This window comes from Melospiza georgiana, chromosome 3 (assembly GCF_028018845.1).
Source record: "Melospiza georgiana isolate bMelGeo1 chromosome 3, bMelGeo1.pri, whole genome shotgun sequence".
Classification (NCBI taxonomy): Eukaryota; Metazoa; Chordata; class Aves; order Passeriformes; family Passerellidae; genus Melospiza; species Melospiza georgiana.
The window spans coordinates 57,403,221-57,428,375 of record NC_080432.1 but is presented as its reverse complement, the minus strand read 5'-3'; the positions used below and the strand labels follow the sequence as shown (position 1 = coordinate 57,428,375).

Here is a 25,155-nt window from a genome sequence, read left to right as displayed (position 1 = left end):
CTTAGTTGCATGAAGTCAGTACAGAAAGGCATTGAACTTCCATACAATGTTAAATTGCAGCTTTTTCTATAAATATCCAATTATGTTTCTCCATGGTAAGCAGAGCTTCCACTTGAATATCACAGGAGTTGTGTAATTAAATTCTTTAAAAATAGTTAATGTTAGAAAGGTTTTGAATTCTAGTGTGTTGAATTTCATTTCATGACACCATGAATTGTCTGCTCAACTACTGATTGCTCAAGGTATGCAAGTGTAAAGTAGCTATGGTGAGAGAGAAGCTTATGTATGTGGTCAGTCTGTGAAATGCTTTATTGGGCCTGCAGCATTATCTGGACATAGGTTTGTTCCAAGGGTTGACTACAGGAATATATTCTGACCTGTAAATGCATTGCTTATTACTGTCATGAGTTAAAAAGAAATGTTTTCTTTCCTCATTTCTTGTCTGGTGGCAGTATTTGATGATGGTGATGAGAAGACCCTGAGACGCTCTTCCCTGTGTTTAAAAGGAGAAAGACATTTTGCTGAGAGTGAGGTAATTGAAGAGTTTTTATATTGCAGCTTTTTATATAGAAAATTTTAAAAGTGATACTTTTATTACCTCAGTTTTTAGTATGTTGTGTATCCATGCTACTAAAAGTGGGGATTATGCAAAGTGTGGTCCACAGGGGTCTGACGTACTCTTTTTTAAAAAGAAGAAATACAGTTAGATTCCACCAAACTATATAAGTTAAGAAACAAAATCAGCATTTTGTCTTTTTCATTTCTATATTATTGATAATTTGTAGATTGTAGATCACACAAACACCATGCAACTACTTTGCATTATATAAAAAATTACCTGTATTAGTGATGAAAAAATCACAGTATACTTATGACATGAAAAGTAATGTGATTTATTACACAAAAAACTAATGTAGATGTTTCTGCATAGTAAAGTTCTGCTGCATTTTTGATGGTCAAACCCAATTTGTAACACTTAATGAAACATAAAAGCTTTTCTTTCAAATGGCCAATAATAATGAGTTGCTGTTACTTGTTTATTTGACAACAGCTACCAGAATTTTGAAGCTGGCTGATGTCTTAGAGGTGATTTACACATTAAAGTATGCAAACATTTGTAGTACATTCCAAGTAATTGGAATTTCAGAGTGAGAGTTCTTCCTTCATATTATGTAAGACAATCTGGACGCATGGGCAGATTTATGTAAACATGTTTGTTTACTGGACAGCTGCTGAAGATGGTTTTTTTTGTTCTACATAAGTGTGCTGTTACTGCAGTCAGCTGAGTTTGTTGTTTGCATACTGCATTCTTGTGAAGATTCAGGTATCTCCTAGAATCCTAAATCAGGATTAAACATATGTTAAAAGGTGGGAGCCTAATTAGATGCCTAAATCTAGATTCCTATGGAAATACTATAGTTTAAGGATTGTGGTATTCCTTCAACTAATTCTTTGTTATTAATGATCAGCACAATTGAAGATAAGATTTCTTCTGTTCTGTAAATAGTATTTTTGTATGGTTTCAGAAGTATTACCTTAGAGTGCATGGGTTGAAAAATTTGTGACCTGTTTGGCTGAATGAGAGTAGTTCAGATTGTTTTGTCACATTCGAAGTAACCTTACATTCAGATGACTGGTACTTCTTATTTTTATCATCTTTTTTTTCATCTAAGCTTTTGATGTTTTGCCAGAAGTCACTGATTTGCAATTCACTGTCACCAGCTCTGAATGAAACATGTTGTACATTTCTAATAATTACCTTGTGATTGCACAGCTACACAGCAGGGAAAATTACATCTCAAATTTCTTTTGTAATTAGGCCAGTGCCCCACAGTTGTCTTGTTCTGATACTGCTTCCCAAGAGTGTGGTATAGAGTCTTTTAGGATGTCCACCACACTCAGAAATAGTCATGCATTTATTTTTAGATTCTAAAAAGCCAGTTTTATTGTCCCTCAGTCAATTCTGTTTGAGACAGAATACTTCCGAGGTGCTTGTTGGTGTTGCACATTGTAAAATTCATACATGACAAAGAAGTTGAAGTCAGAGGACTAAATTTAATTTGGAAGGCTTTCTGCCTTCTTTCAAAGAACAATAATAAGTGGCTGTACAAAAAATTATTGTGTACCAGCTGCCTTCAAATCAGGAAGGGTTATCATTTAAACAGGTAACAGCAGGCTTAAGGAGAGAAGATACTGCATGTCCATGAATTCCGTTTGTTGAAGGATTCTTCCTGAAGAGGGAAAGTTCTTTCTTTCCCTCTCTTTTTGTTTTGAGGCTGATAAAGCATCAATAAGCACCCTCCCAATTATCAATATAACAGCCTCTTTAAAATTGTTTTAGAATCTCTCTTACATATCAAAGTATGAATTACTAACAAAAAATTAAAGTAAGTTGTCATGTTTGCTGCTGTTGAGCAGCAGCAAGCATTTTTTAGTAAATGATTCAGTATTTAGTCTAATTATAGGATAGGCAGAAAATTAACCTTGTAGAGATGGAAAATGCCAGGTGAGCAGAATACCTTATTTCTCTGTGTTTTGATCATCCAAAGGCAGGAATTCTGGGAAGAATTGTTTGTGTGTGTTTGACAAAAGTTAATTATTCAGAGGTGCAGAGAAAGTGTTGGAAAAAACCTGCAAAACAAAACATATTCCTTTTAGAAAATCTAAAAGTGACATATATGATGTACTTCTGTATTTCTTTCGTAATGAGAAAGTCTCTGTTGACAAAAATTGCTTCAGTGAAGCAGGTGGTTTGGAGAATAACTTATGCCAGCTTTTTCTTATATATATGCATATTTGTTTTTTCATTTTGACAGACATTAGATCAGCTTCCACTCACCAATCCTGAACACTTTGGGACTCCTGTTATAGGAAAGAAAACAAACAGGGGAAGGAGATCCAATCATATGTAAGTTAAATATTTTGATATCTGTGCTATGTGTAATCAATTCTGAAGCTTTCACTATGTGTCGAGTTTTATTATTTGTATGTTCAGGCTCTTATATAAAAGCAGGAGGCTGGATGAAAAATGTTGTTTAGCACTCAGTTTGAAACTCAGGTTCTTGTCTGTTGTTGCATACAAGCATTCCAAGTCTTCATGTAATCAATATTTTAAGTAGCACCAGGTATAGGCAACAGCTTTTTCTTGTTAAAAAAAAAGAAAAAAAAGGTGGCATCCCAAATGGAAATGTGACAGTGAATTGTATTGACAAACATCTCTGTAGTATTGTAAATATGTTGGACTCAAGCAAAATATTTACAATGCAGTCCTTGTCCAGCTGATAGGAAGTCTTTGTGGAAGGTCCCAGAATTCTCCTGTAGACCTTTGGTTTCTCAGTCTCTGAAGGGTCTCTGAGGGGCTTTTAGAAATAGATGAACAGTATTAATTACTGAATGGGTCAGGTTGGAAGGGACCACAGTGGGGCATCTGGTCCAACCTCCCTACTCAGGCAGGGCCATCCTAGAGCAGCTGGCACAGGATTGAGTACAGATGGTTCTTGAGCATCTCCAGTGAAGGAGATTCCACAACCTCTCAGGACAGTCTGTTCCAGTGTGTAGTCACCTGCACAATCAAGAAGTTCTTCCTCATATCCAGGTGGAACTTCCTGTGCATCAGTTTTTTTCTCACTGCTTCTAGTATAGTTTGCAACAAAGCTTACTGATTAAAAAACAAAGTTCAAGAATTTTTAGGTGCCGAAATTCTTGATAGCTGTGGTCTTGATAAAGCAGTTTTACATAGTCCAGTGCTTATTCTTTATTGTTTGTGAGTGAGTTGTGAGGTTTTTGTGTCTATGTGTGGGTTTATGTGGGTTTTTTTTTGCGTTTTTGCTTAAAGCTTTTAGGTGTAGTGGCTTTCATGCTTGGGTTTTTGCACCTTCTAGTAGCTTGAAATAAATGTTGCTCTGTAAATGTAGAGGAGCTATATATTTACTCAGAAAATTGTTAGAGTTATTAATTTGTGAGGTAGTGAAGGAAAAAGCTGAAAAAGCTGGTATTACCCAGAGAATGTCATTGTAGCATCCTTGATGTCTCTGACCGTACAGGATATTGTACAGGGTTGTACAGGATATTATTATGTCAGAAGCATCACACTTATCTTTATCTTGTTGTTAAAACTGAGTTAACTGAGTTTAAAGACACTTATACCAGTATCTGTGCAATTTGAGTTAGGAAGAAGTCTCTCCAAAATAGTTCTGGCTTTCTCATTTAGTCTTTGCGGTTTTTTTCTTCCTACAAGAGATTCTTGAGCCCCAGAAAGCAGCCTGAAAGGATTTAATACATTTTAAAAGAAGCCATTACTTTAAAAAAAAAGACATTTTGAGGGAAAAAATAAAACAATGCTAAACCAAAACAATTATCATAACTGGAAATAACATAAATTCAAGATGGGGAAAAAGAAATTCTCCTTAAACTGTACATCTGTTACCTTCTGTTACACCAATGGTAACTGAGTTTTTTGTTAGTACTGAATTTTGTACTCAAAAGCAGTTATGTGACAAATGCAAGATAGCTTTTGAAGTGATGGTGGTGGTGCTCATTGAAGATGCTGTATATTTTCTGAGGATTAACCTTTGAAGTGACTATTAAAAAAGGATGTATAGAGAGCATCAAGAGAGGGTTTTCTGGTTTTTTGTTTTTTTTTGGTTGCAAGTAATTTTAGTTGGACTAGTTTATGTATTTAGACTTCTCATATGGTTAAAACCAGGTGCAACTTTGTACTTGAACAGTCAAAACAATGAGCCAGAACCCTTTTAAATGGAAATGCATTTGCATCTTGGCCCATCTACTTACATTCCAGCACTTCATTCAATGTGAAGTTGAAAGTCATAGAAATGGTTCACTGCACATCTTTAAAGAACTGTTTAAGGATAAACAGACTTTCTCTTTGCTGTTTATCTTTGTATCTGATGTTTCTTTTTCAGAATTTGTCCTCTCCCAAAATAGCTTTCCATTCTGTGTGGTTGTTAAAGTAAAAGCATTGAGAGATTTAGAGGGAAAACCAAAACAGTTTAGCTTAACATTGGTCCAAAACTACAACAGTATTTTTGGAGAGTGTTTTTGTAGGGTAGAATGGTTTCACTTTGAATACCCTGACAGTGCATTTGTCTTCTTCCTTGTGGGTGCATGGTGGTGTTTTGTTTGGGTTTTACATGTATGACTAGTAAATGTGCATTTCTGAGTTTGTAATGTTTGAATTGTTACGATACTATATTATAAATATTCATTTTTTTGCCAAAACACCTAACAGACAATTCAAGTCGCTGTTATTTGTGTCTCTTTGATAATATGCTTTGGATCTCCTGTAATTACAATAAGCAAGTGTTGAATAGTTGAGTTTTAAGTCTCTTTCTGTTGTTTAGTCCTGAAGAAGAATCTTCATCCTCTTCCAGCGATGAAGATGAAGATGATAGGAAACAAAGTGATGAGTTACTAGGAAAAGTTGTGTGTGTGGACTGCTTCAGTGTGGATAAAAAGAAAGCTCTGTGGTTTCCAGCTTTGGTAAGAGTTTCATCTTTATTATAATTTTGTACAGCTTCTATCTTTTTCTAGGCACTGAGAGAGGTGTGAGGTTTCTTCATTTTGGTGGTTTTTGTTCGAATTTTAGAATGTGTTTTTTCATGTTGGACTGTACAATAACAGTCAAAGGAAATATATCTAGATATGTTTGTTTAAAAAATGGGATTGCTAACATGGCCTTAGTTTTTCCAAACAGCCAGAGCTTGTTGACCTAATTCTAGCTCGGCAGTGTGTTCAGTGATCACTATTGGACTAGAATTTCAGGGCTTTTTTCCTAGGCTATTGTATATCAATTTTCCAAATAACTGAGTTTTATCAAGGAAGGAAATATAAAGTACAGAGAGAGGGGAAGTTTAGTGATTACATAGACATGATTTTTCAACATTCAATAAAAACACGCTGGATAATAAAATCAAATGTGTTTTTCTTGGTCATTACATTAGGTAGTGAAATATTGACAATAAATTTACTTTAAAATTACATTGTAGCCTTTTAGTACCAGTATTTTTCTCTTTCTTTATTCTGGCTTAAAGACACTTTTTAAGAAATCAACTTCTAAAAAAATACCACAGCTAGTCTAGTGATTGCATGTAGGCTTACTGATTGATTTGAAAATGAATATATTTCTATATGTGGCACCTTCTAGAACCATGCTTTTAAATTTTAATTTTATTTTTAATATTTGATTAATTCCTCTCTGACAATGAAAGCTTAACATTTATCTAATTTCAGGGAGACTTGTGCTCTGCTTTTGAAACCATGCTGCACAGTAGCATTTAACTCCTCTTAGTATGTGCAGTAGCTCTCAATTGCAGCTTTCTGCTTGTCACCTGCTGTGCCTTGTAATGCAGTCCAGCAGCTTTCCAGTAGGAATTCTTTTAGTGAAGTTTGTGGAAGAGAAAGAGGCACTGAAGTATTTTCTGCAAGGGAGAGGGCAGAATGTACAGCAAGGATGTACCATGTTTGCAGGAGATAGCTTTAACAGAAGTTTTCGGTGATAAACAAGAAAAATTGAGATGTTTCTTTGCTGAAGGCTGTCATCAGGAGGATGCAGTATTACCTGCCTCACAGTTCACTCAGAGAAGTGTGCAGTGAAAGTGGCTTGAGCAGTTTTATGTCACACTGCTGGGTTTGCCTTTCTGCCATGCCAGGTACCAGTTTCCATGGCCTGCTCTCTGGGAGGGGTTGGGCTTGCCTGTGGCTCCTGTGGTGCTGCTCATGACAGCTGTGGGTCAGACCCTAAAGAGGAGCTGAATTGTTGCTTCTGCTCCAAAGATATACTAAAGATACACAATTGTTTCTTTGTATTTCTTTTGAAGATTGGAATAGCTTCTTCTTCATGGAAAGCTTCCTGCAGCGAATGAAAAGCAGTAGGGGGATAAAGTTTGAGGGTGAAGCTTGTTAACTCTGAAATAGCTTATCCTAGATTAACTCTTACTTTTGTAATCAGGTTTATAGCTCTGCAAACAAACATCATAGTGCATTTAACCAGAAAAGCTGTGCCAAAGGGTAGATTTATACCTCAAATAGCTGCCTTTTTTCATTTGGCTTGGTTTTTTGTGTTATAATACCCTTTCCAATAGCTATGCCTCTTGATTTTTTTACCTTGTAAGCAGGTTACCTCTACTGTATCAACAAAGTAATCTTATCTTATTACTGATAAATTTTGCATTAACTTTGTATTATGGTAATTTCATGAATAACGTAATGAAAATTCAGGTTTAATGTGCGGAAGAATGTGTATCTCAGCATTATTTCTTATTAATGATATGATGTACAGATACTTTGTGTATAAGCACAGAGGACATTGTGCAAGTTTATTAGGTGAAAACAAGTTCAGGGATTAATCTAAACCTTTACAGCAGGTAACAATTAAGATTAGCAGTGGAAACCAAGTACTTTGCAGATCACTCCTATAACCAAATAGATTATCACTTACAAATTTAGAAGTGTAGAAATCTGAATTTGGTTAAAATTACTCTAAGGACTCAATGATTGACTGCATTGTTTTAATTCTGCATACATGTCTGGGTTGGTGGGGTTTTTGTTCACTTGTTTTTGTAAGTTCTGTGGGGAAGGGGGGAGTACAGTGACTAACTAGAATTGTAAAAGGGTCTGACAGTTGCTCCTTATGTCAAAGAGTGTGATTCAGTCTTATTCAAAGCCTCATAGTATTGTTTAGTTTTAATGTGTACTTAAAGGCTTTTGAAAGGTGCAGTGAGGAAATCTGCCTGCAGCATTTTCAGAAAATTGAGTTTACACAGGATCATCTCTTTCATCCTCTGACTCCAGTGGAGTTTGTTTTGCAAGGAAATTGAGAACTTGATTCAGGCAAAATTGTGGTGATGTGGCTTGATGTAAAGGCACTAGATGGGGTTATGGTGTAAGGTGTTTTCCAACCTCTGAATGGATTGCTGATGACTAAAATCTTGATGCTTCTAGAAAAGCAGTTGCTAAAGCCTGAAGAGCTTTTCTCCATCTTTAAGGAGCTAGGAGTTTGCACTTGTCAGTTTTAAATAGAGGATGATAATCATTGTCTTTTACCCTGATATTGCAAGCTGTATCTCAAGCATAATTTCAGTTAGAAAGTTGTCATTTCCTAAAGTAATTTTTTTGTAGAATGCATTGAATTTTGGAACTTGGTCTGTTGAATTTTATTTGTCTTGAGGACCATATTTAGCCTGTGCTTTGTGATATGTAAGTCTATTTCCAAATCACTTGGAACTTGTGACTTTAGCTCCTAAAATGCTGTGTAGGTGGTGACCTATGTAAGGTGGGGGGAAAAACTCAACTTTTGCCATTTAGTATCTTTGTATTTGGAAAATTAGGACTGAAAGGCAAAAGTTGGGATAAGAGAGAAGAGGTATTTACCTGGGATAGCTTAGGGCTACAGTCATTTGCTGCTGCTTGAGATTTTGTAGCAGCCAGAATTTTCCTGACTTTCAGGGAGCAATGCTCATGATGAGATATCAGATGAGTGATGGAGAGGGGTTGCTTTTGTGTGTCACTTTCTGGCAATTGAATATATACGTTTATTTATATAATTTTTTATTAAATTCTTGATGCTTTTTTATTAGTGACTTGTATCCTGATTTAACTGAAATAGCTTTTAAAAGTGCAACAAATAATATGTTGTCTCAATGCTAGACTTGATTAGTCTACTTCTTGAGTTAAAGAAGCTATCATAATACTTGCACTTGAGGTGCTCTTCTCTCCCATGCAGATTACTTGTAAGTCTTCTCTTATAAAATTGCATTTCATAAATCCTGTTAGCTTTTGGTTTTGACACTGTGTGTGATCACCTCTTTGCCATTTCCAGAAGTTTTCAGAAGAAGTCTCTAAGTCAGGTGGCAGCACTTGGAGAAATTTCTGTCCTTTTAGGATGAGGAGGAGAATAAGCTGTAGAGGCATGACAGATTGACATTTTGTCAGAATGCTGTTCTTATGTTTCTGGCAGCAGCCATCAGTTTCCCTCTAGGAGCCAGCATGACCTCATGCATTCAGTAATTCCAGGAGGTCATTGCTCCTGTGTTTTGGGGGATCTCACTTGCTCTCATCTCAGGGTTGCCAATGAGAAATGAGCACAAAAGCTTTTAGAGAAGCACTGCTATTTACTGTTACTCTCTTGTTTTAGCTTTTCCTCTCTAAACTTTGCAATTGTAATATCTTTGCAGGTGGTTTGTCCAGATTGTAGTGATGATATTGCAGTGAAAAAAGACAATATTCTTGTTCGCTCATTCAAGGATGGCAAATTGTGAGTAGGAATGTTGAGTTTGATAATTGAGCAAAATTTGTACCTCAAGTGAAATGTAATATGAGATGTGTTGGTTAAAGTATTAATAACATCAGTAAGCTCAGTGAGTTCCTGCCAAGATTTTTCTAATGTTTAAAAAACTGTTAACAGCCTACATGGTGATGAAATTAGTCTTGAACTTTGTCATTATTACTAATGGGATGCATAAATCTATCTGTCTTAGTTTTACTTCCATTGTTAAAATTGTGGGAAACCCAGCAGTATTACATGACTTCAAGAATGGCCTGAAACTCTTTCCTGCTGAGGTTGGAGTAGAGCAGAGCTTTTCAGGGATGTGGCTGTAAGCTTATCCAGCTCCAGGAGGGTCAGTGGGGATGTGTGCATGCCTGCACGTACACCACGTGCACACACAGAAATCCTCTTTCCTGTTGGAAGGTACTAAGGCATATGTTTATCTCAGTCTAGGCTACAACTGCATCTTATCATGCTCCTTGCAAAGAGCTCTAATGCTACTCAAAGTAGGAAAAAGGATAGAGAAACATAGGAAACCAGACTGGTATTTGCAACAAAATAAAGTTCTTTGTGTTCTTAAACTCACAACAGTAGAATTCTTTTTCTAGGTTTTAGTTTTTATTTCAAAAGTTGCAGCTATTTATTGTGCTTGGTTCACTTCAACACAATGTTTTGCAAGAAGGATATTTAAATATTCTAACAGTTTTGTTGTGGTTTAATTACTTGCTAAGTCTAGGGTATTGCTTTACCATTTGATAATTTTTCAGGCATCAGTGCACATCACCCAAGGAACACACACAAGTGTCACCCTGGTTTTTTAAGATTTTCTAAGCCTTCTGATGTTGACATTATTGTAGTGAACTTTCTCACACACTTTCTGTAAATAACTCATTGTTTTGCATTCCTTTATGGAGGAGGAGAGAGTTGATGGACTGTTGGTTTGACCAGTGTCATTGGAGAGGTGTCACTGTCACCTTCCAATCCACTGTCATTTTTGTAAAACTATAAATATTGGAGTCAGAGAATAAAACTTCCCTTTTTTCCTTCACCTTGAGAACGGTGGTGTGCTTGTGTTCTCTCGTGTCCTATAGCGACACACAAGATGTGTGCACACAAGCACCCACCCCCCTGTCCTCCAGAGCTGCAATTCAGATTTGCTTCCCTGGTTGTAGACAAAGTAGAAATCAGAAAGTGCTTTGTTCTTTCAATTTGAAAGTCTTTAATTTCATATTGACAATTTACACTAACACTTCTTTAAGCAAGATAGGGTTCTAAATTAATGTTAGATTAATGTGAGGGTTTAAAGTATTACATATATGGGAGATTCCAGAAACTACCTGTTTGTGGAAGTAGCATGCTTTCTTTAACACACAATGAATGCATATAGTTTAATCAATTTAATTAAAAGTTTTGGGTTTAATCCAGACACTAACACTGTACCAGAGTAACACTACAGAATTGTCAAGATATACTTTGTATGCTTCTTATGTGTGTTTAGTAAGTGTATTATTATGTTAATGGGAGCTTTGCATTGTATAGTTAGTTTACCTTTAAAATATTTTAAATGTTTTTAACACTTTCTAAATTCTCCAGTGTTTCTGTGCCAAGAAAAGATGTCCGGGAAATCAGTGAAACTTCACCAAAGCCTGACGCTTTGTTAAAACAAGGTAAAAATAACTTCCTGTGAGAAACACTTGTGTGTATTTGCTTAGTTACGTGAATTGCTCTAAATCTATGGCAGATTGATTCATGTATTAAAGATCCCCCAATACAGGATCTTTTGTTATAGAATAATGTATTGAAGGAGAATGTTTATGGAAAGTTAGAGGAACTTTTTTCAAACAAATAAAGCCTTACTAAATAAAACCCCCTAAAACAACACCCCACTTGCTCTGCACTGGCTTTAAGTGTAGACATGCCAAACATGCACACATTGGCTCTATACAGTGTATTTTTCCTTTTGCTTTAGAACTTTATAGAATTATTCTCACAGTAGTGCCCCTAATAGTTGTAAGTTGCCTTTATGAGCTTTGAAAATCTGGAATTGTGGGTGCATTTGAAAGTTTAAGCTTGTGTGATGAAACTCTTAGAGTTAGCTTGTGATTATTTCTTCCTTCTTGCCCTCCTTTTTTGATACGTATAAACTGCAGTGTAAACCTCTTGAATAGGGGTTTCCTCAGTTAAATTTTCATATATGCCTTGTGCAGAAGATCCTTGTTTGTGTCTGTAGACACTAACAAGGTAAAAATACTGGTAATATCTCTGAGTGCCTTGATGTACAGAGAACACTAGGCCAGTTTGACTGGATAAGACAAATAAGGATGAACAACATGCAGTGGTTGTTGAGGATCTTTGAATGTGGAGAGGAATTGTTAGTTAGCAGTCTTTCCTTCTCCTTTTGCCTGTCACCCCTCATTACTGTTTTTTTAATTGAAATATTTGTGCAAACTTGATACTTCCTGCAGTGCTAACAAAGGCTGGTTCTTTTACAGCTTTTGACCAAGCACTTGAATTCCGTAAAACCAGAACTGTTCCTAGTAACTGGAAAACAGAATTGAAAGAAGACAGCTCCAGCAGTGAAGCTGAAGAAGAGGAAGAAGATGAAAAAGAAAAAGAGGATAACAGCAGTGAGGAAGAGGCAAGTGAAGTTAGCAAAGGGCATAGTTACACAGCTGATAAAAATTAGCAGGGACATACATATTTAAGCAGGCCTTTTTAACATTAGGGGACATATAACATGTTAACATAGGCAGCACTGTTAACATAGGCATTATTGAGTAACTGGCTCTTTCCCTGATCTGCTGAGGAACTGCTCCACTCCATGCTATCTCTCTGGCTGCCCTGTATAATGAAGCAGAACTTTCAATCAAGGCATTAGCCCCCATGCACTCCACTTCCACCTTTCTTCTCTTTTTTTTCCTGCAGTATGGAGTCACCACCTCATGCTTGGTTTTCTGTTCATCTGTTCTTTACCCCCAGCCTTCTGTCCAGAAAAAAAAAATCAAGACCAGGAAAGAATTTCATTTCACAGCTGGCTGAGAGGCTGAAAGAGAGGCTTTTGAACCTTTTACTTCTCTGTACCTTCCTGTGGTACTCTAAATCTGTATCTGCCATAATCACTTTTTTCTCTCACTAGGGTTTGAGAGCTGTTCTCTTAATTTTCAAGCAAGTACCAGTAGTGCAGCAGACTTAATTTCCTATTAGTAGGGGAATTGTGAAGAAGAAACTGAACTGGTTTGGGTCTTAAATGGTTGTTAGGGTCCTTCCCTCAGTCCATCCTCTGTGGATACTGTGGCTCTGGCATAACAGAAAATAGTATATCATCTTCTAGTCATTCATTTCTTTAAAATATGTTGGGAGACTGCAAAAGTGTGAAGTTATGACTTTGCCACCTCTCCATGCTTATAATTTCTTTTTGCCTCCTCTTTAAGCACTCAGAAGATTATCCAGCTCTGATCAAAAGTTTGCAAGGGGCAGTCAGTGCTCTGCTTAGTATTTTGAGAAGCAAGGAATAGTTCCTTGGGCTCAATACAATTTCTGAACTTTGTCAGCATGTCCAGCTATGAACATGATGCATGTAGATAGGTTTTTATCTATGCAGAATGACACATCATCTTTATGTAGTGATCATTCCTGCACTACTTTTAGGTGAAAAATACAGAGCCTTTAGCTAGAGCATTTGTAAACACTTGACCTTGTACTCTTTCAACACCTTCTCCTGAGCTCCTCTTAGTTGCATGTTTGTTTGTTTGAGCTAATCTTTCCATGTGCTAGACATATAGCTTTCATCTCAGACAAATATTTTAGAATCTACTGTATCACTCACCTCTTGTGATAATATCTTTTCCAGTAAACAGTGATTTCAGCCATTTGTTGACCTATGAAGTTTCTAAAACAGGCAAATTATTTGGTTTTTTTTTTTTACTTCTCTTTTTTCTTCTTAGCTCTCCTTGGTGGTCAGTGGCATGTGTGTCTCCTCTCCACCCATATTTGAGCAGTTTCTGCAACTTTTTCTCTTGTTTTTTGTTATTTTGTGCCTGTATCCTCCTGGTTGTCAAGCAGCATCTCTTCCCAAACAGGACCTGTGGGCCTGCTCTTGGGACTTTAGCCACCTGCAGGTTGTTTTACTGCATCCCAGGACATGATGGCTTCCCCCAGGCCATCCTTGTGGTCCTACTACCTGTAAACCAGAACAAAACAGAAAACCCAAGCTCTTAAAGATGTCACCACGGACTTCAAAAATAGATATGTCTGTGCCATATACATGTTCACTCCATTCTGTATATACATACATAGATGCTGTTCTATATCTCATATCTATCTATATACATGCTTCCATCCTATATAGATAGGAGTTGACATGCAAATCCTCTGTACTTATCTTCTGAGAAAAGTAGTTGCTTTGTTGGGTTTTTTCCCCCCTAATGGAAGAGACTGGAAGATGGCCTTCCTTTGCTTTCCAAAATCTGACGGTAGGTAAAAGAGATGTCAAAGACCTCTCTCCCAGTGCTGTACTATAGTACTGTGTGTGTTGCAAAAAACTTGTTGTTGTTTTCCTGGATTTTATTATCCTGTGTAGAAGCCACTTTGTTTTGACTTGTAGCATAGATAGATGCATTAGGGACTGCAGAGTGACCAGCTAGCACTCTGGTTGTGTAACTTGAAAATAAGCAAATAGGACAGTGTGATATGCCTGCTTCAAAGCATTATCTAGAAAACCTTGTTGTCTGAGTGGATTGAGAGATTATTAACAGATACTATTTGTAAAGTATAATACATACTGACTCTGTAGAGATTCTGAGAAAATGTAAATGCTTTTCAGAGGCATGCAGGGTCCTAGGCTTTCCATGTTAGCACACTTCTGTAGAAAGTTACTTTGTTCTCTACTGGAAAAATAATTAAGGAGTGTTCCTTGACTTGCCATTCTGGCACCTCTGTGAATTATCACATTAGAGATGTAGGATAGAGAAGGATACCTTCAGGCATTGGATTGTATAGTAGGAAAGGAGTGTTTGATTCAGCCTCTTCATCACCTTTACCTTATTTCCCCCTGTATTTAAAAATAAAACATTCCTTCCTCAAAATATTGTTGGGTTTCCTGAAGGTTTTGTTCAGTGACGCCTGTCACCCCCTGTCACCCCTCCCCTAAATGTTCTGTGAGACTAATGTGTTATGGCAAGTTTTTTCTTACTGATGAGGAACATGAGAAACCCAAGTAGCTGCTCATGATCTGTTTTCCATGATCCAGCAAATGCTTGTAAAAGTCTGTTCCAAGTACCTGCTGTGGGAGTTGGAAAAAAAAAAGAATTAAAAGAATTGTGCAGTTTTGGAGTTTTATTCCACAAGTAATTTGTTTTCCATGGCCTGTGGAATATGAATGTTCTTAACTAGGCTTTTATCTGAACTACATGCAGAGCTGCAGCACCACCTTGTACCTGTCAGAGAAGAATTGGGCTAGATGTGCCAATCTGTAGTGCCCCTGCCCTGTGAAAAGGCTCTCTAGTATATTGGTTGCAGTTCTCTACCCAGCCTATCAAAGCTGCCTGCTCTGAGCTCTGCTGGTACACTGGATGTCAAATGCCCATCATGTAACGCCCCTTGCAGAGACTTTCCTCTTGCATTGCCTTTGCAAGATTGGAGTATTTTCATTGCATTTCTGTTGGTAACTATACCTGAAGGGTAGCTGTTGCAGCATATTGTGAATGCTGGTTCTTAATTTTTTTGCCTGTTTGCTCTGATGTCATCCACGTGCGTTTAATGGGTAAGAGGAAGTGCAGAATAAGAAAAAACCCTACTCCTTGATAATAGTTACAGCCTTTCCTGACCTTATTTTCAGCTGTACATCTCTATATTAAATAGATTCAGTAGATGTTGGAGGGCTTGAGGTTTGGTTTTTTTTGTGTGTGTTTGTTTTTCCCAGTTCTGTTTAGTAATGATACTCTGTTTCAGTTGTTTTTTTCAACTGTCTTAGTGTGACCTTAAAGACAGTATGTTTTTTCCCCTTGCTTCAGGGTAGGTGAAGCTTTAATATTTAGCGCAAGGGAGACTGTTGAAGAATGGAAATTCTAAACATGGAATGCAAATACACCAAAGAAAAATAATTTGCTTTAGATTACTGAATAACTAGTTATTTTTGGAAACTTCACGGGTAGTATTAAACATTAATCAACTCATATTTGGTGTATTGTTTTGCAGTAGCTCAGTCATCAGAATTTGAAATGTTAATATCTTATTGCTGCTAGTTGTGACAAGCCCCATTTCCAAAGAAATTATGAGGTGTTAGAAAGTAAGCCATAGTGCTTTTTTATGAAACTGCACTGTTTATTAATCTAAGTAAATCTAATACAAAGGTTTATTAGTGCAATGAACTGAACTTCCAAAATATCCATTGTTATTTCAGTTCTGGGATTGATCCTGCTCAGCACGCGCCCAGCTGGTGCCCCATGGCAGTTCGCATGCAGTGCCATTGGCTGCGGTTTGCCAGTGCAGTGGATTAGAACTCCTAAGAAAGTGCAAGCACCATTTGCTCTTTGACTTCACCTCTGAAAGTGACGTAGTCTGTCCAGGAACCAAGGAGTCACTTAACTGCAGTAGAAATAGAGCTGACATTTCTGATAGAATCTCTTGATCATTGCTAGCGCTGTCTCCCAGACTTTCTGCATAAATGGACGAAATTGAGAACACCTCTTGATCTATGGTGTCACTTACGATACTTCAGTGATCAGTCAGAAATCCAATCTCGATGTATGTTTACAGTCAATGTTTTATGTATTTTGAAACACTGTAGTTTATAAAACTTGGTTTCATGTGGCATAGCGCTGAGAGCATGTATCTCTCTGTGCTATATCCTGTTGCTGACTACAGTAAAACAAACTTAAACATTTAAACCTAAGTTATCACTGCCTTATGTTTCTTAATGAAGGAGTGTAACTGAGAATGGTGACAGTTTTCTTTCATGCATTGCTTTAAACAGGAGGAAATAGAGCCGTTTCCTGAAGAACGCGAGAACTTTCTTCAGCAATTGTACAAGTTCATGGAAGACAGAGGTAGGCATTTTAACGAGCAGTACTTTAAAAAATCGAGCCTGTAAACTAGTAGTGCTTTGCAGTACAGTTTTGGAAACAGGGAAACTGTACTTATGCCTTCTGTCTTCCCTTCTATTTGGAAGATGAGTCTGTCACTTGACTCATCTCCTAAAATGCAGTCCCAGATTTCTGCTTTCAGAAATAAATGGATATATATAAATATCTATCCTATTATGTTTTGCATATATTGTACTGTGTTTGCTATAGTGTACTTATAGTGTGTATAATCAAACATTCAATACTTTCAATCATAATAATTTATATTCTCAGTTTAATAAATTTAAAATACTGACACATACATCTTTTAGGTCATGGAAAAATACATTTCCTTTGTGCTAATTTTCTTTTGTGAATCCTGCTAACTTGAGTGCATGAACATTATCCATAGACTGAGATGTTTTTGAAAGCCAGTATCAGTCATTATGTTAAATCTTTACCAGGTTTTTATATATTGCAAGAAAAGGCAGGAGTGAGGGTATCTGTATTTAAATTACTATTATAACTGGTTAAATTAGCATCTTCTTATTGCCATATGAGTTAAACTGTTCACAAGAGATGACAATGTGGTAGCTACTACTAGTACAGTAGCATAGGAAGTTTCAGCTCTTGAAGCATTATGGGTTTGCTCCTGTTGAGAGTTGGTTTGGGTTTTTTTAAATCAGTGAAAGGACTATTGCAGTTTCAGATGTAATTGTTTCAGTGGATGAAATAAAAATATGTTAGCAAGAAAATTTGCATCATTTCTGCATGTTCAGTAATGTATGGAAGAATGTATATATATGCATTAAATAACATTATATATATGCATTAAATAACAGAACCCATTTTCCCTCTAGTTCAGTAAGACTGTAGAGTTTAAGTTTAATGAAGAGAAAGTACCAGATGCAGGAGATGGAGTTTAAAATATTGTATTTAATAATAGTGCATATGATGTGAATTTCATGTTATTCTGAAAAAAATATTTCAAAACACCCTAACAACTGTTTTTGTTACCCAGGGACTCCCATTAACAAACGACCTGTATTAGGATATAGAAATTTGAATCTCTTCAAATTATTCAGACTTGTACACAAGCTTGGAGGATTTGATAACGTGAGTATTAGTATGATGAGTACTCCAGAGCCATAAAACCTGAGGATGCTGTTTATTATTGTGAAATAATTTATTACTCTGTGAAGTACTGATAAATAGCACAGGACCATTAGATGTATAAGTTTTCTACTATGACTGCATAAGACACCTTGTAGCTCTAAAAGCCATGTTTTAACATGAACCAGAACTAGTTAGAAGCTAAACAAATTACACATCTACTCAACATGTTTAATTATTGCTGCAAAAAAAATCAGCCAGTACATGTGTTTTTGTAATACTTCAAGAAACATTTGTCTGATAAAGTTGTTACCTCCGTGTGAAAGGAGTCACTGCTCAGTAAAATCTCAAAGACAACCAATTTAGTGGCCTGATGTGAGGCCCTTCATTTTTATTTATTTTGGGCAGTGTAAAGAATTTGAGACTGGTCTTGGGAGGAGTAATTGAAATACATTGATTTCATGGCCAAGCAGATTCTGTTTGTGCTTTGAACTGCTTCCCATGAATGTAGCCTGCCAGCTGAGGAGGTCTGTTTGTGCAGTGATGCCTTTCTGACAGGCAGGACAGGATGTGGTGCTGGGTGTTGCAGTACATCTGCTTTACCTTCACAGATGGTTAGAAATGGGCACATCACGGGTCTTTGTCACCAAAGGGCATGCCAAGGACATAATGACAGACTGGTAGGCACTGTGGCTGGTGCAGTACTACCAGGGCTGAGTACTGCTCATGCTTTGACTTCTTTTATTCTTTCAAATTTAATTAAAATTCTAGCTCTGATGCTTAAGAATTACTTTAAATATAAAATAAAAAGAAAAGATGATGTACTGATTTTTCTGATAGCTATATTTTCTTTCCTCTGTTTTAATGCCACCTGGAGAGGAAAGCCTGCTGTGGCTTGTTGCATTGCAGAAATGCTAAATTGCTTAAAGTGATTACATTAGACAGCAGTTTGCATTACAGTGAAATACTGTGTGTGTGATAAATAGTAATTTTATAGATCAGAGTAAATTACTTACATTTATTTTCTGAAGCTGTAAACTTTATCAATTTAGTGTTTTTGTCAGTGAATTAATTCAAAAACAATGACTTCATTGTCTTTAACAGATTGAAAGTGGAGCAGTGTGGAAGCAAGTTTATCAAGATCTTGGAATCCCTGTATTAAATTCAGCTGCAGGATATAATGTTAAATGTGCATACAGAAAGTAAGTGATAAAGCCATGTAGTTTATGCTAAAACTACAGTGAACTGAAGTGATGCTGTGTTAGGGGTAATAAACATAAAATCCGTAACTCTTTGTTTATAATGCAGTTTTAAGGCTTTAAACCTCCTGCCCATGTTTATCTTCTCTAGGTTGGATTTTCCTTCTTTAGTCAAACTTGCTTATCACAAACAATTTTTTTTTTTTAGATATCTTTATGGTTTTGAAGAATATTGTACATCAGCTAACATTGAATTTCAAATGGCATTGCCAGAAAAAGTGACAAACAAGCCTTGTAAAGACTGTGAAAAAGAAAAAGAATTGAAGATGCGTGAAGATCCAGAGCAGGATGCAAAAGAGATAAAAGTGGACAAGGACGAGCGCAAGCAGGAAGAAGTAGCAGTAGTACAACCAGAAGAAAAAAAGTCAGCTGAGAATGATAATGAAAGTAAAGAAAATGATAAGCCCTCTATTCTGGTAATATATTTTAAAGTTCATCTTGTATCTTGTTTATAAAGTCTGTTGGTGTGTTAATAACCATGAATTAATATAAAGATGGAAATTTCTATGATGGATTTAAAATAAGACAAAAGCTCACTGTAAACCTAATTCAGAACAAGACCTTTGAGCTGTATTTACCCTAGGTGCATGTTTTTGGGGGTCATGATGTCAAAATGTCCGACTTGTTAGAAAACAGGTCCAACATTTCATTTATTTGAGGGTTTCCTGGGTGAAATGGAGACTAATTAGTATCCAGCTTTATCTTTATCTGGGTAATGCATGCTCACAGCTAACTATATTGATGATATTTTCATCATCCATTTAACTATGTAAATACTCATAATAATACTTATAAATACTGCTGTTACTTTGGTGTTCCAGTGAAACCAGTGAAGCTCTACAAAGACCTGGGCCATATTATGTACACATGGTCTAATATAGTTTAGTGGTTCAGAGAACCAAATGTTTATAGCTTTTCACAATCCACTGTTGACTCAGTGGCTTTAGCAGAGGAAGTTCAGGGCCATAAACTGATGTGCTGCACTGTACAGGCCTTGGAGTTTGCTGTGGAAGCAGTGTGGCTCCTCAAGTCAGTGTGCAACACAGCTGTAATGTGGGCTGGTATTCTCTGGGAGGAATCTCACACAGACCAGTACTAGTATTTCTGCATCCCAAATGGAAACATGCTTTGTGAAGTGTTTGTCTTTGGGATTGCTTTGCAGTCCAGGTCTAAGAGCTGCATGCCAATATCATTGTGATAAAACAAGCTAGGACCCTGGCTGCAGCTTTAAACTGTTAGGATTAGCTTAAGACTTTCAAAAGGAAAAGCAGCAGAGATGCTGTAATTTTAGGACAAGCCCCACACCGTAGCATTGTCTTGCTCTTATGACTTCGGTGTGTTTTGTCTGCCTTTTCTTAAATCCTTTGTTTTCACCTTGTGAGTTGACTAAAGGTTTTGTTGTCCTAGGGAAACAAAAAAAATTTGCCAGATTCTGTGTTTACTCAGCCTGATCAAGAAAAGGACTTAAATGTAATCAAAACTGAAGATGAAATCAAATTGGAGGATAAAGAAGAGGAGAAGATAAAAGAAATGGAAAATTCTACAGTAAATGCAGATGCTGAAGAAAAAGAAAAATCAGGGTAAGTTATGCTGTTTCTAATCAAATGAGACATAGGCGTTTTTTAAATTTTAGTCTTGTAATTTGAACTTCAAATCAGACATGCCTTTGTTAATTAGACTTGTATCTTCCAGAGACCAATGTGTTCATAACTTTGTTGTGGTTAGGCCATTGAAGTTCATTGATCTGTTTTTAAAGGAAAAGGCACCCTAAGCTTTATAGGTTCCAGGCCTAAATGTAAGCTGAGTGAGAGCAGAATATACAAAGCATAGGTCACTATCTGATTTAATACAAAAATATTGCGGTCATTGCCAGGAGTATTTTCATACTTGATTTTGGTACAAGTATAAGGCAAACTTGTGGTTTGCCACAAGCTTTTGCTTTTGGACAGGGGTGTGTAACGTGGGAAAAGATGGAAGTACCTTGCATTGCTCAGTTAACAGCCTTGCTGTTGAATAGGCCTGGTACTGGCAGGAGTCTCTTGTGCAGACCTTCAGACAGGTGTTTTGAAAGTAGGAGATGGAAATAATAGGGATGCTCAGGGCCATCTAATCAGTGAGTCTGTGTAAATCATTTATCATTTGGTTCATGGAATGGGCAGGTTTTCCTGTTTCAATGCAGGAAAATCTCACAAGTGTTTTTCAGCAGCCACACAAAAAAATTACAACCAGAACATAGTCCTCATTAATCCCCAGTGTGTTAACAATTCGTATTCTTACAATTAAAACTCTCATACAGTATGATTTCTGGTATTAAGAACACAACAATTCCCCTTAGAGGTCACATAGATTGCTTTTAATACAGTATTTGTCTTCAGTAAAACCCAGTAATAGATGCTTAAGGGAGAAGCTGTTACAAGAGGGAAAGCAGATAATGAAACTTCCTTATACTTTCACAGCAATCTGTTTATCAGGGATGTGTTGGGTTTTGTTGGGTTTTTTGTAGTTAATACCATCTGTTGCCTGACCAGTAATTCCTTTGTTCTTTCCAGCAATTTTGTTGATTAGTAGATCATCTGTCTTGTCTTGATCTTCTGTGTAAATATTATTAGCTCTTAATGCTTCTTCTGGCCCATTAAAAATTGTGGCTAGAATGTCATGGTTTAGTATATTAATTTCTGATTTATTGGTAGTAGTTATTTTATTTTAGATTTTGACTTTTTTAGTGGATTCTGGAATGATCCTTTTGTTAAAGCTTTTTATCCTCCTGAATATTTTCAGTGAGATTTCATTGACGATTTCTGTAACTCAGAAATGCAGAATACAGAAAAACCAAGTTTACCTGAATTCAGTTGAAGAGCCTTTTCTTTATGGATATGATTTTGTTTGTGTCCTATGTAAGCTTTTCTTTTTTAAAATACTAATTGCTGGACTTTGTTGCATTTGCTATGTTTAATGTGAACTAGATGAGTTGTACTTTAACAGGTTTGCAAGATTTTCAGAATTATTAAAGACTGATTTTACAATGCTGCTTTCAAAATATGGAGCTAAATAGATGGAAAACTTTGCAATGCTCAGAGAAAAGCAGTTTTTAAAGTTCTCTAAATTCTGTATTTGTATGTGTGTATGTTTGTGATGTTACTTTATTTATATACCTGAAAAGTATGGTGGTTTCATGCTTACCATGCTGCAGCAGTAAATGGTACATGAAAAGTTAAAAGCTGCATATGCTTTTCAGTAATCCTTTATTTTAATTTTTTTAAGTTGGGGTGTTTTTAACCCCAGTTCATGTCAATTTGCATAATTTATTGCATCAAAAATGTTATTAGTCTTCCTGGTTTTTTATTTATGAAAACAACAAAAATCTGTAGAGAATTTCCTTTCAAGTTTTCCCAATTCACCTGATAGCAATTGAGTGAATTCTTTTCCCTCTGCTCCTCCTTACTCATCGGAGTGGAAAAGTCTTCCAACTAGTATTTTTGCTATTATGACTCATGGAAGATTGTAATGAGTTGCTTAGAATGGAAAGAATAACTCTAAAAAGAGGTGTAGGTGGTGATGTGGTCATTGCTGGGAGGTATGCTGTGTTTGAAGGGATAATTTAAATTACAACAGTTGAACACTTATAGCAGGTAATTGTAAGTATTTATAAGCAGTGTTACTGTAGTAGCACTGTTAGCATGATTACTTTTCCCTTCTACCCTCTCAGATAGATAGGGAGTACAAAATGCACTTGTATCAGCTTTAAAGAGTTTTTAAAAATGTCACTGTCATCCTAAGTGCTAACATAAAGGCTTAAAGGAAATTTATGGGGCATCGTATTAAATGTTGTACTTCCCTATACCCAACTTCATGGATTAGAAGTGGAAGAACTTATACAAAGTGGAAATACTGTGGTTGGAGTTCTTTGTTGAACTGAAATGCAAAATGAAAGCAGGCATTTTTAGGTAGAAAACTAATCACACACACCAATACCTGAAATGTAATCAAAATAGATCAGTGTGAAATTCAGACTGAACTTTTGTTATTTGGTGTATTTAAAATGCCTTCCTATAATTTTTTTTAAGTTATGGACCATTTGTCCTTCACAGTCCTAACAAAATAGCTAAACAAATTAAATCTAATGTTATATTAGGGAAACTTTTAGAGTTTTCTCTTTGTGTTTATATCTGTAGGACTTTGGACATGTTCATGTACCTTTTCTGTAGACACAAGGAACCATGAGGATAGAAAAACTTCTGGGTTTCTTCTTGCTGACTTTCTTATGGGAGGACTGGATGTAATTCCCAGCTTCCAAATCTCAGGAAATACTGCTGGAAGCCAGGCTTGTTTATTTTCTCCAAGTTTTGTTTCTCAGTGCAATCCCATGCATCTCAAACTTGAGATTGCTACCACTTGAATTGTATGATTCCACCTACACAGACTTTAACAATATGATGAAGAGGAAGAAAGGCTGAACTTTCTCTTCCTGTCTTCCCCAGAGTGCCAGTTTCTTGTGTATCTGTGAGCACTGAGAGTAGAGATTCAAAGGCCACTTTGCCCTTTATTCTGTACACGCTTCTCTTGTTCGCTTTTTTCTATGTTTTCTTTTTTCCTGTGACTAGGGGAAGATAGCTGTGCTCAATACAGGTTGTAAAACTTGTGATCATTAAAACAAGTTTTAAAAAAAGCCAGTCTGTCCCAGAGGGTCCTTTACAAAACTGATTTTGTAAATCATCCTTTTCCATAACATGCAAAAAATAGTTATACTTGGCCAATGAATAAAGAAGAAATTTCAAAATCCTTCTTCTTCAGAAGTTCCTACAAACTTGATGTTGTGGAAATCAAATGTAGCATTGCATGGTTGGTGTGCTGTTTCCTTTGTAGCATCCAATAATATCAACTGTTTTAACTTGTTGAACACTTGAGTCAAAGTCAGCAAATGGGGAACAGAACTGTTTTTCTACACAATGAACAGTATAAACAATTGAATATGTTCCAAGGAGATGGAGGTCAGGAGCCTAGTGGAGATTTTAGAAGGTATGGGTTTTTTAGTACAGGCTAATAAAATGACAGGTAAATCTTTAAAAATTTCATAGTAGGTGAAGTTTGGAAATGAAAGTGTAGGTTAATTGCTATACAACCAATATTAGTAAGATGTTTTTTTCCCCAGATAGTTAATTCTATGTTGGTTTTGGAGTTTTTATTGAGAATTTTTTTTTGTTGGTTTTGTGTTTTATTTTGGTTTTAACACTTTGCTCTGAGGCACCTGGAACAGACCACTATCAAGAACTTAATACTGAAATGAAAGTTTAAATGCTGAGAATCTCGGTAATTTTTGCTTCTCAACAAAAATTGGCAGCAGACTTATATATGAGTAATCTTCGGATTTTTGAGGTGCCTGGGCAAAATTCTTTTAGGAATCCCAATTCCAGTACATAGACATAGCAAGAGCTTTTGTTCTTGTATTTTTCTTGTTGCTGAGGTTCTGCCTTAACACTAGGAAAGGCTGCCATCTCTGGATCTTGCCTTGTTCTTGCTCATCAGACTCATTTTCACAAGCCCTTCTTTGGCCTTAGAAACTTCTTGAATTTATTTGTTTCTTGCTCTTGAAAATGGTTTAATTTTTTTTATTTTCTCCAAGGAATGCACGAACAAATGTCCTTAAGGAATTTAAAAAACCTAAACACTTCTGGTTGTCTGATACTGATGGTTTAGGTCTTTATGGTGTGGTTTTCTGGTAGCTGGTAGCATCATGTTTTGACAATATCATAAGGTGAAAATGCTAAACATTTAGTCTTTGGTTTAATTCTGTTTAAGACTATCAGCCATTCATTCACGTGCAAGGGAAAAATCTTAATCTTAAAGCTGTTAACATGCATCTTTCATGCAGTAGTAACATTTTCCCTCCTGTAAGCCGTAGGAGGGGACTAGGAATAAAAAAACAGTAGTTGGAAACTAAGTCAAGATGGGCATGGTTTCATGTGAAGGATTTTGCTGAGGGGTATTGCCCCTGTGGAGTAAGAGATCTACTTGCTGTGCCTGTGCTGCTACTGAAACTTTCTGTACAAGAGTTAAATTTTCTGATAACACCAGTTAGGGATTTTCTGAAAGCAGTTTACAGTGGGCTTATATAATAGTCAGAAGCTTCATTTCATGTATAGGAGAAAGACATTGTTAGAGACAATGTTTTCTTCAGGTCCTTATCTCTTGAAATGACACATCATTGTGGTGGTGGATCTGAAATGGTAGCAAGAAGGTTAGAATCTTTTGGAGTGCAGAATATTTGATATAAAAGGCATATCTCTTAGCTTCTGAAGAGTTGAGAACTATATATTGAGATAGCTTTCTCCAGTTTAATTCGAATTTATGTGGAATTGATTAGCTTGGGAGAATGGAGAACAATGTGCCATGTTCAGTGCTTGTGTAGTGTAAACGTATGCTCAGAATTTTAAACTGTTGT

At 36.3% G+C, this 25,155-nt stretch overlaps 1 protein-coding gene across 3 annotated transcripts in view; it reads left to right on the top strand.

Moving 5' to 3' along the window:
* Window positions 1–25,155, top strand: part of ARID4B (AT-rich interaction domain 4B) — an 88,092-nt gene that overhangs the window by 39,125 nt on the left and 23,812 nt on the right. For 2 of the 3 annotated variants that reach the window (XM_058020775.1, XM_058020772.1), the window contains exons 6-16: window positions 453–532; window positions 2,817–2,908; window positions 5,361–5,499; window positions 9,192–9,271; window positions 10,877–10,950; window positions 11,776–11,921; window positions 16,257–16,329; window positions 17,366–17,460; window positions 18,562–18,659; window positions 18,865–19,132; window positions 20,124–20,296. In XM_058020775.1, coding sequence (XP_057876758.1) covers window positions 453–532; window positions 2,817–2,908; window positions 5,361–5,499; window positions 9,192–9,271; window positions 10,877–10,950; window positions 11,776–11,921; window positions 16,257–16,329; window positions 17,366–17,460; window positions 18,562–18,659; window positions 18,865–19,132; window positions 20,124–20,296 — 1,318 coding nt within the window. The remainder of the gene's footprint in view (window positions 1–452; window positions 533–2,816; window positions 2,909–5,360; window positions 5,500–9,191; window positions 9,272–10,876; window positions 10,951–11,775; window positions 11,922–16,256; window positions 16,330–17,365; window positions 17,461–18,561; window positions 18,660–18,864; window positions 19,133–20,123; window positions 20,297–25,155) is intronic. The other variant, XM_058020774.1, reaches the window with a different exon arrangement.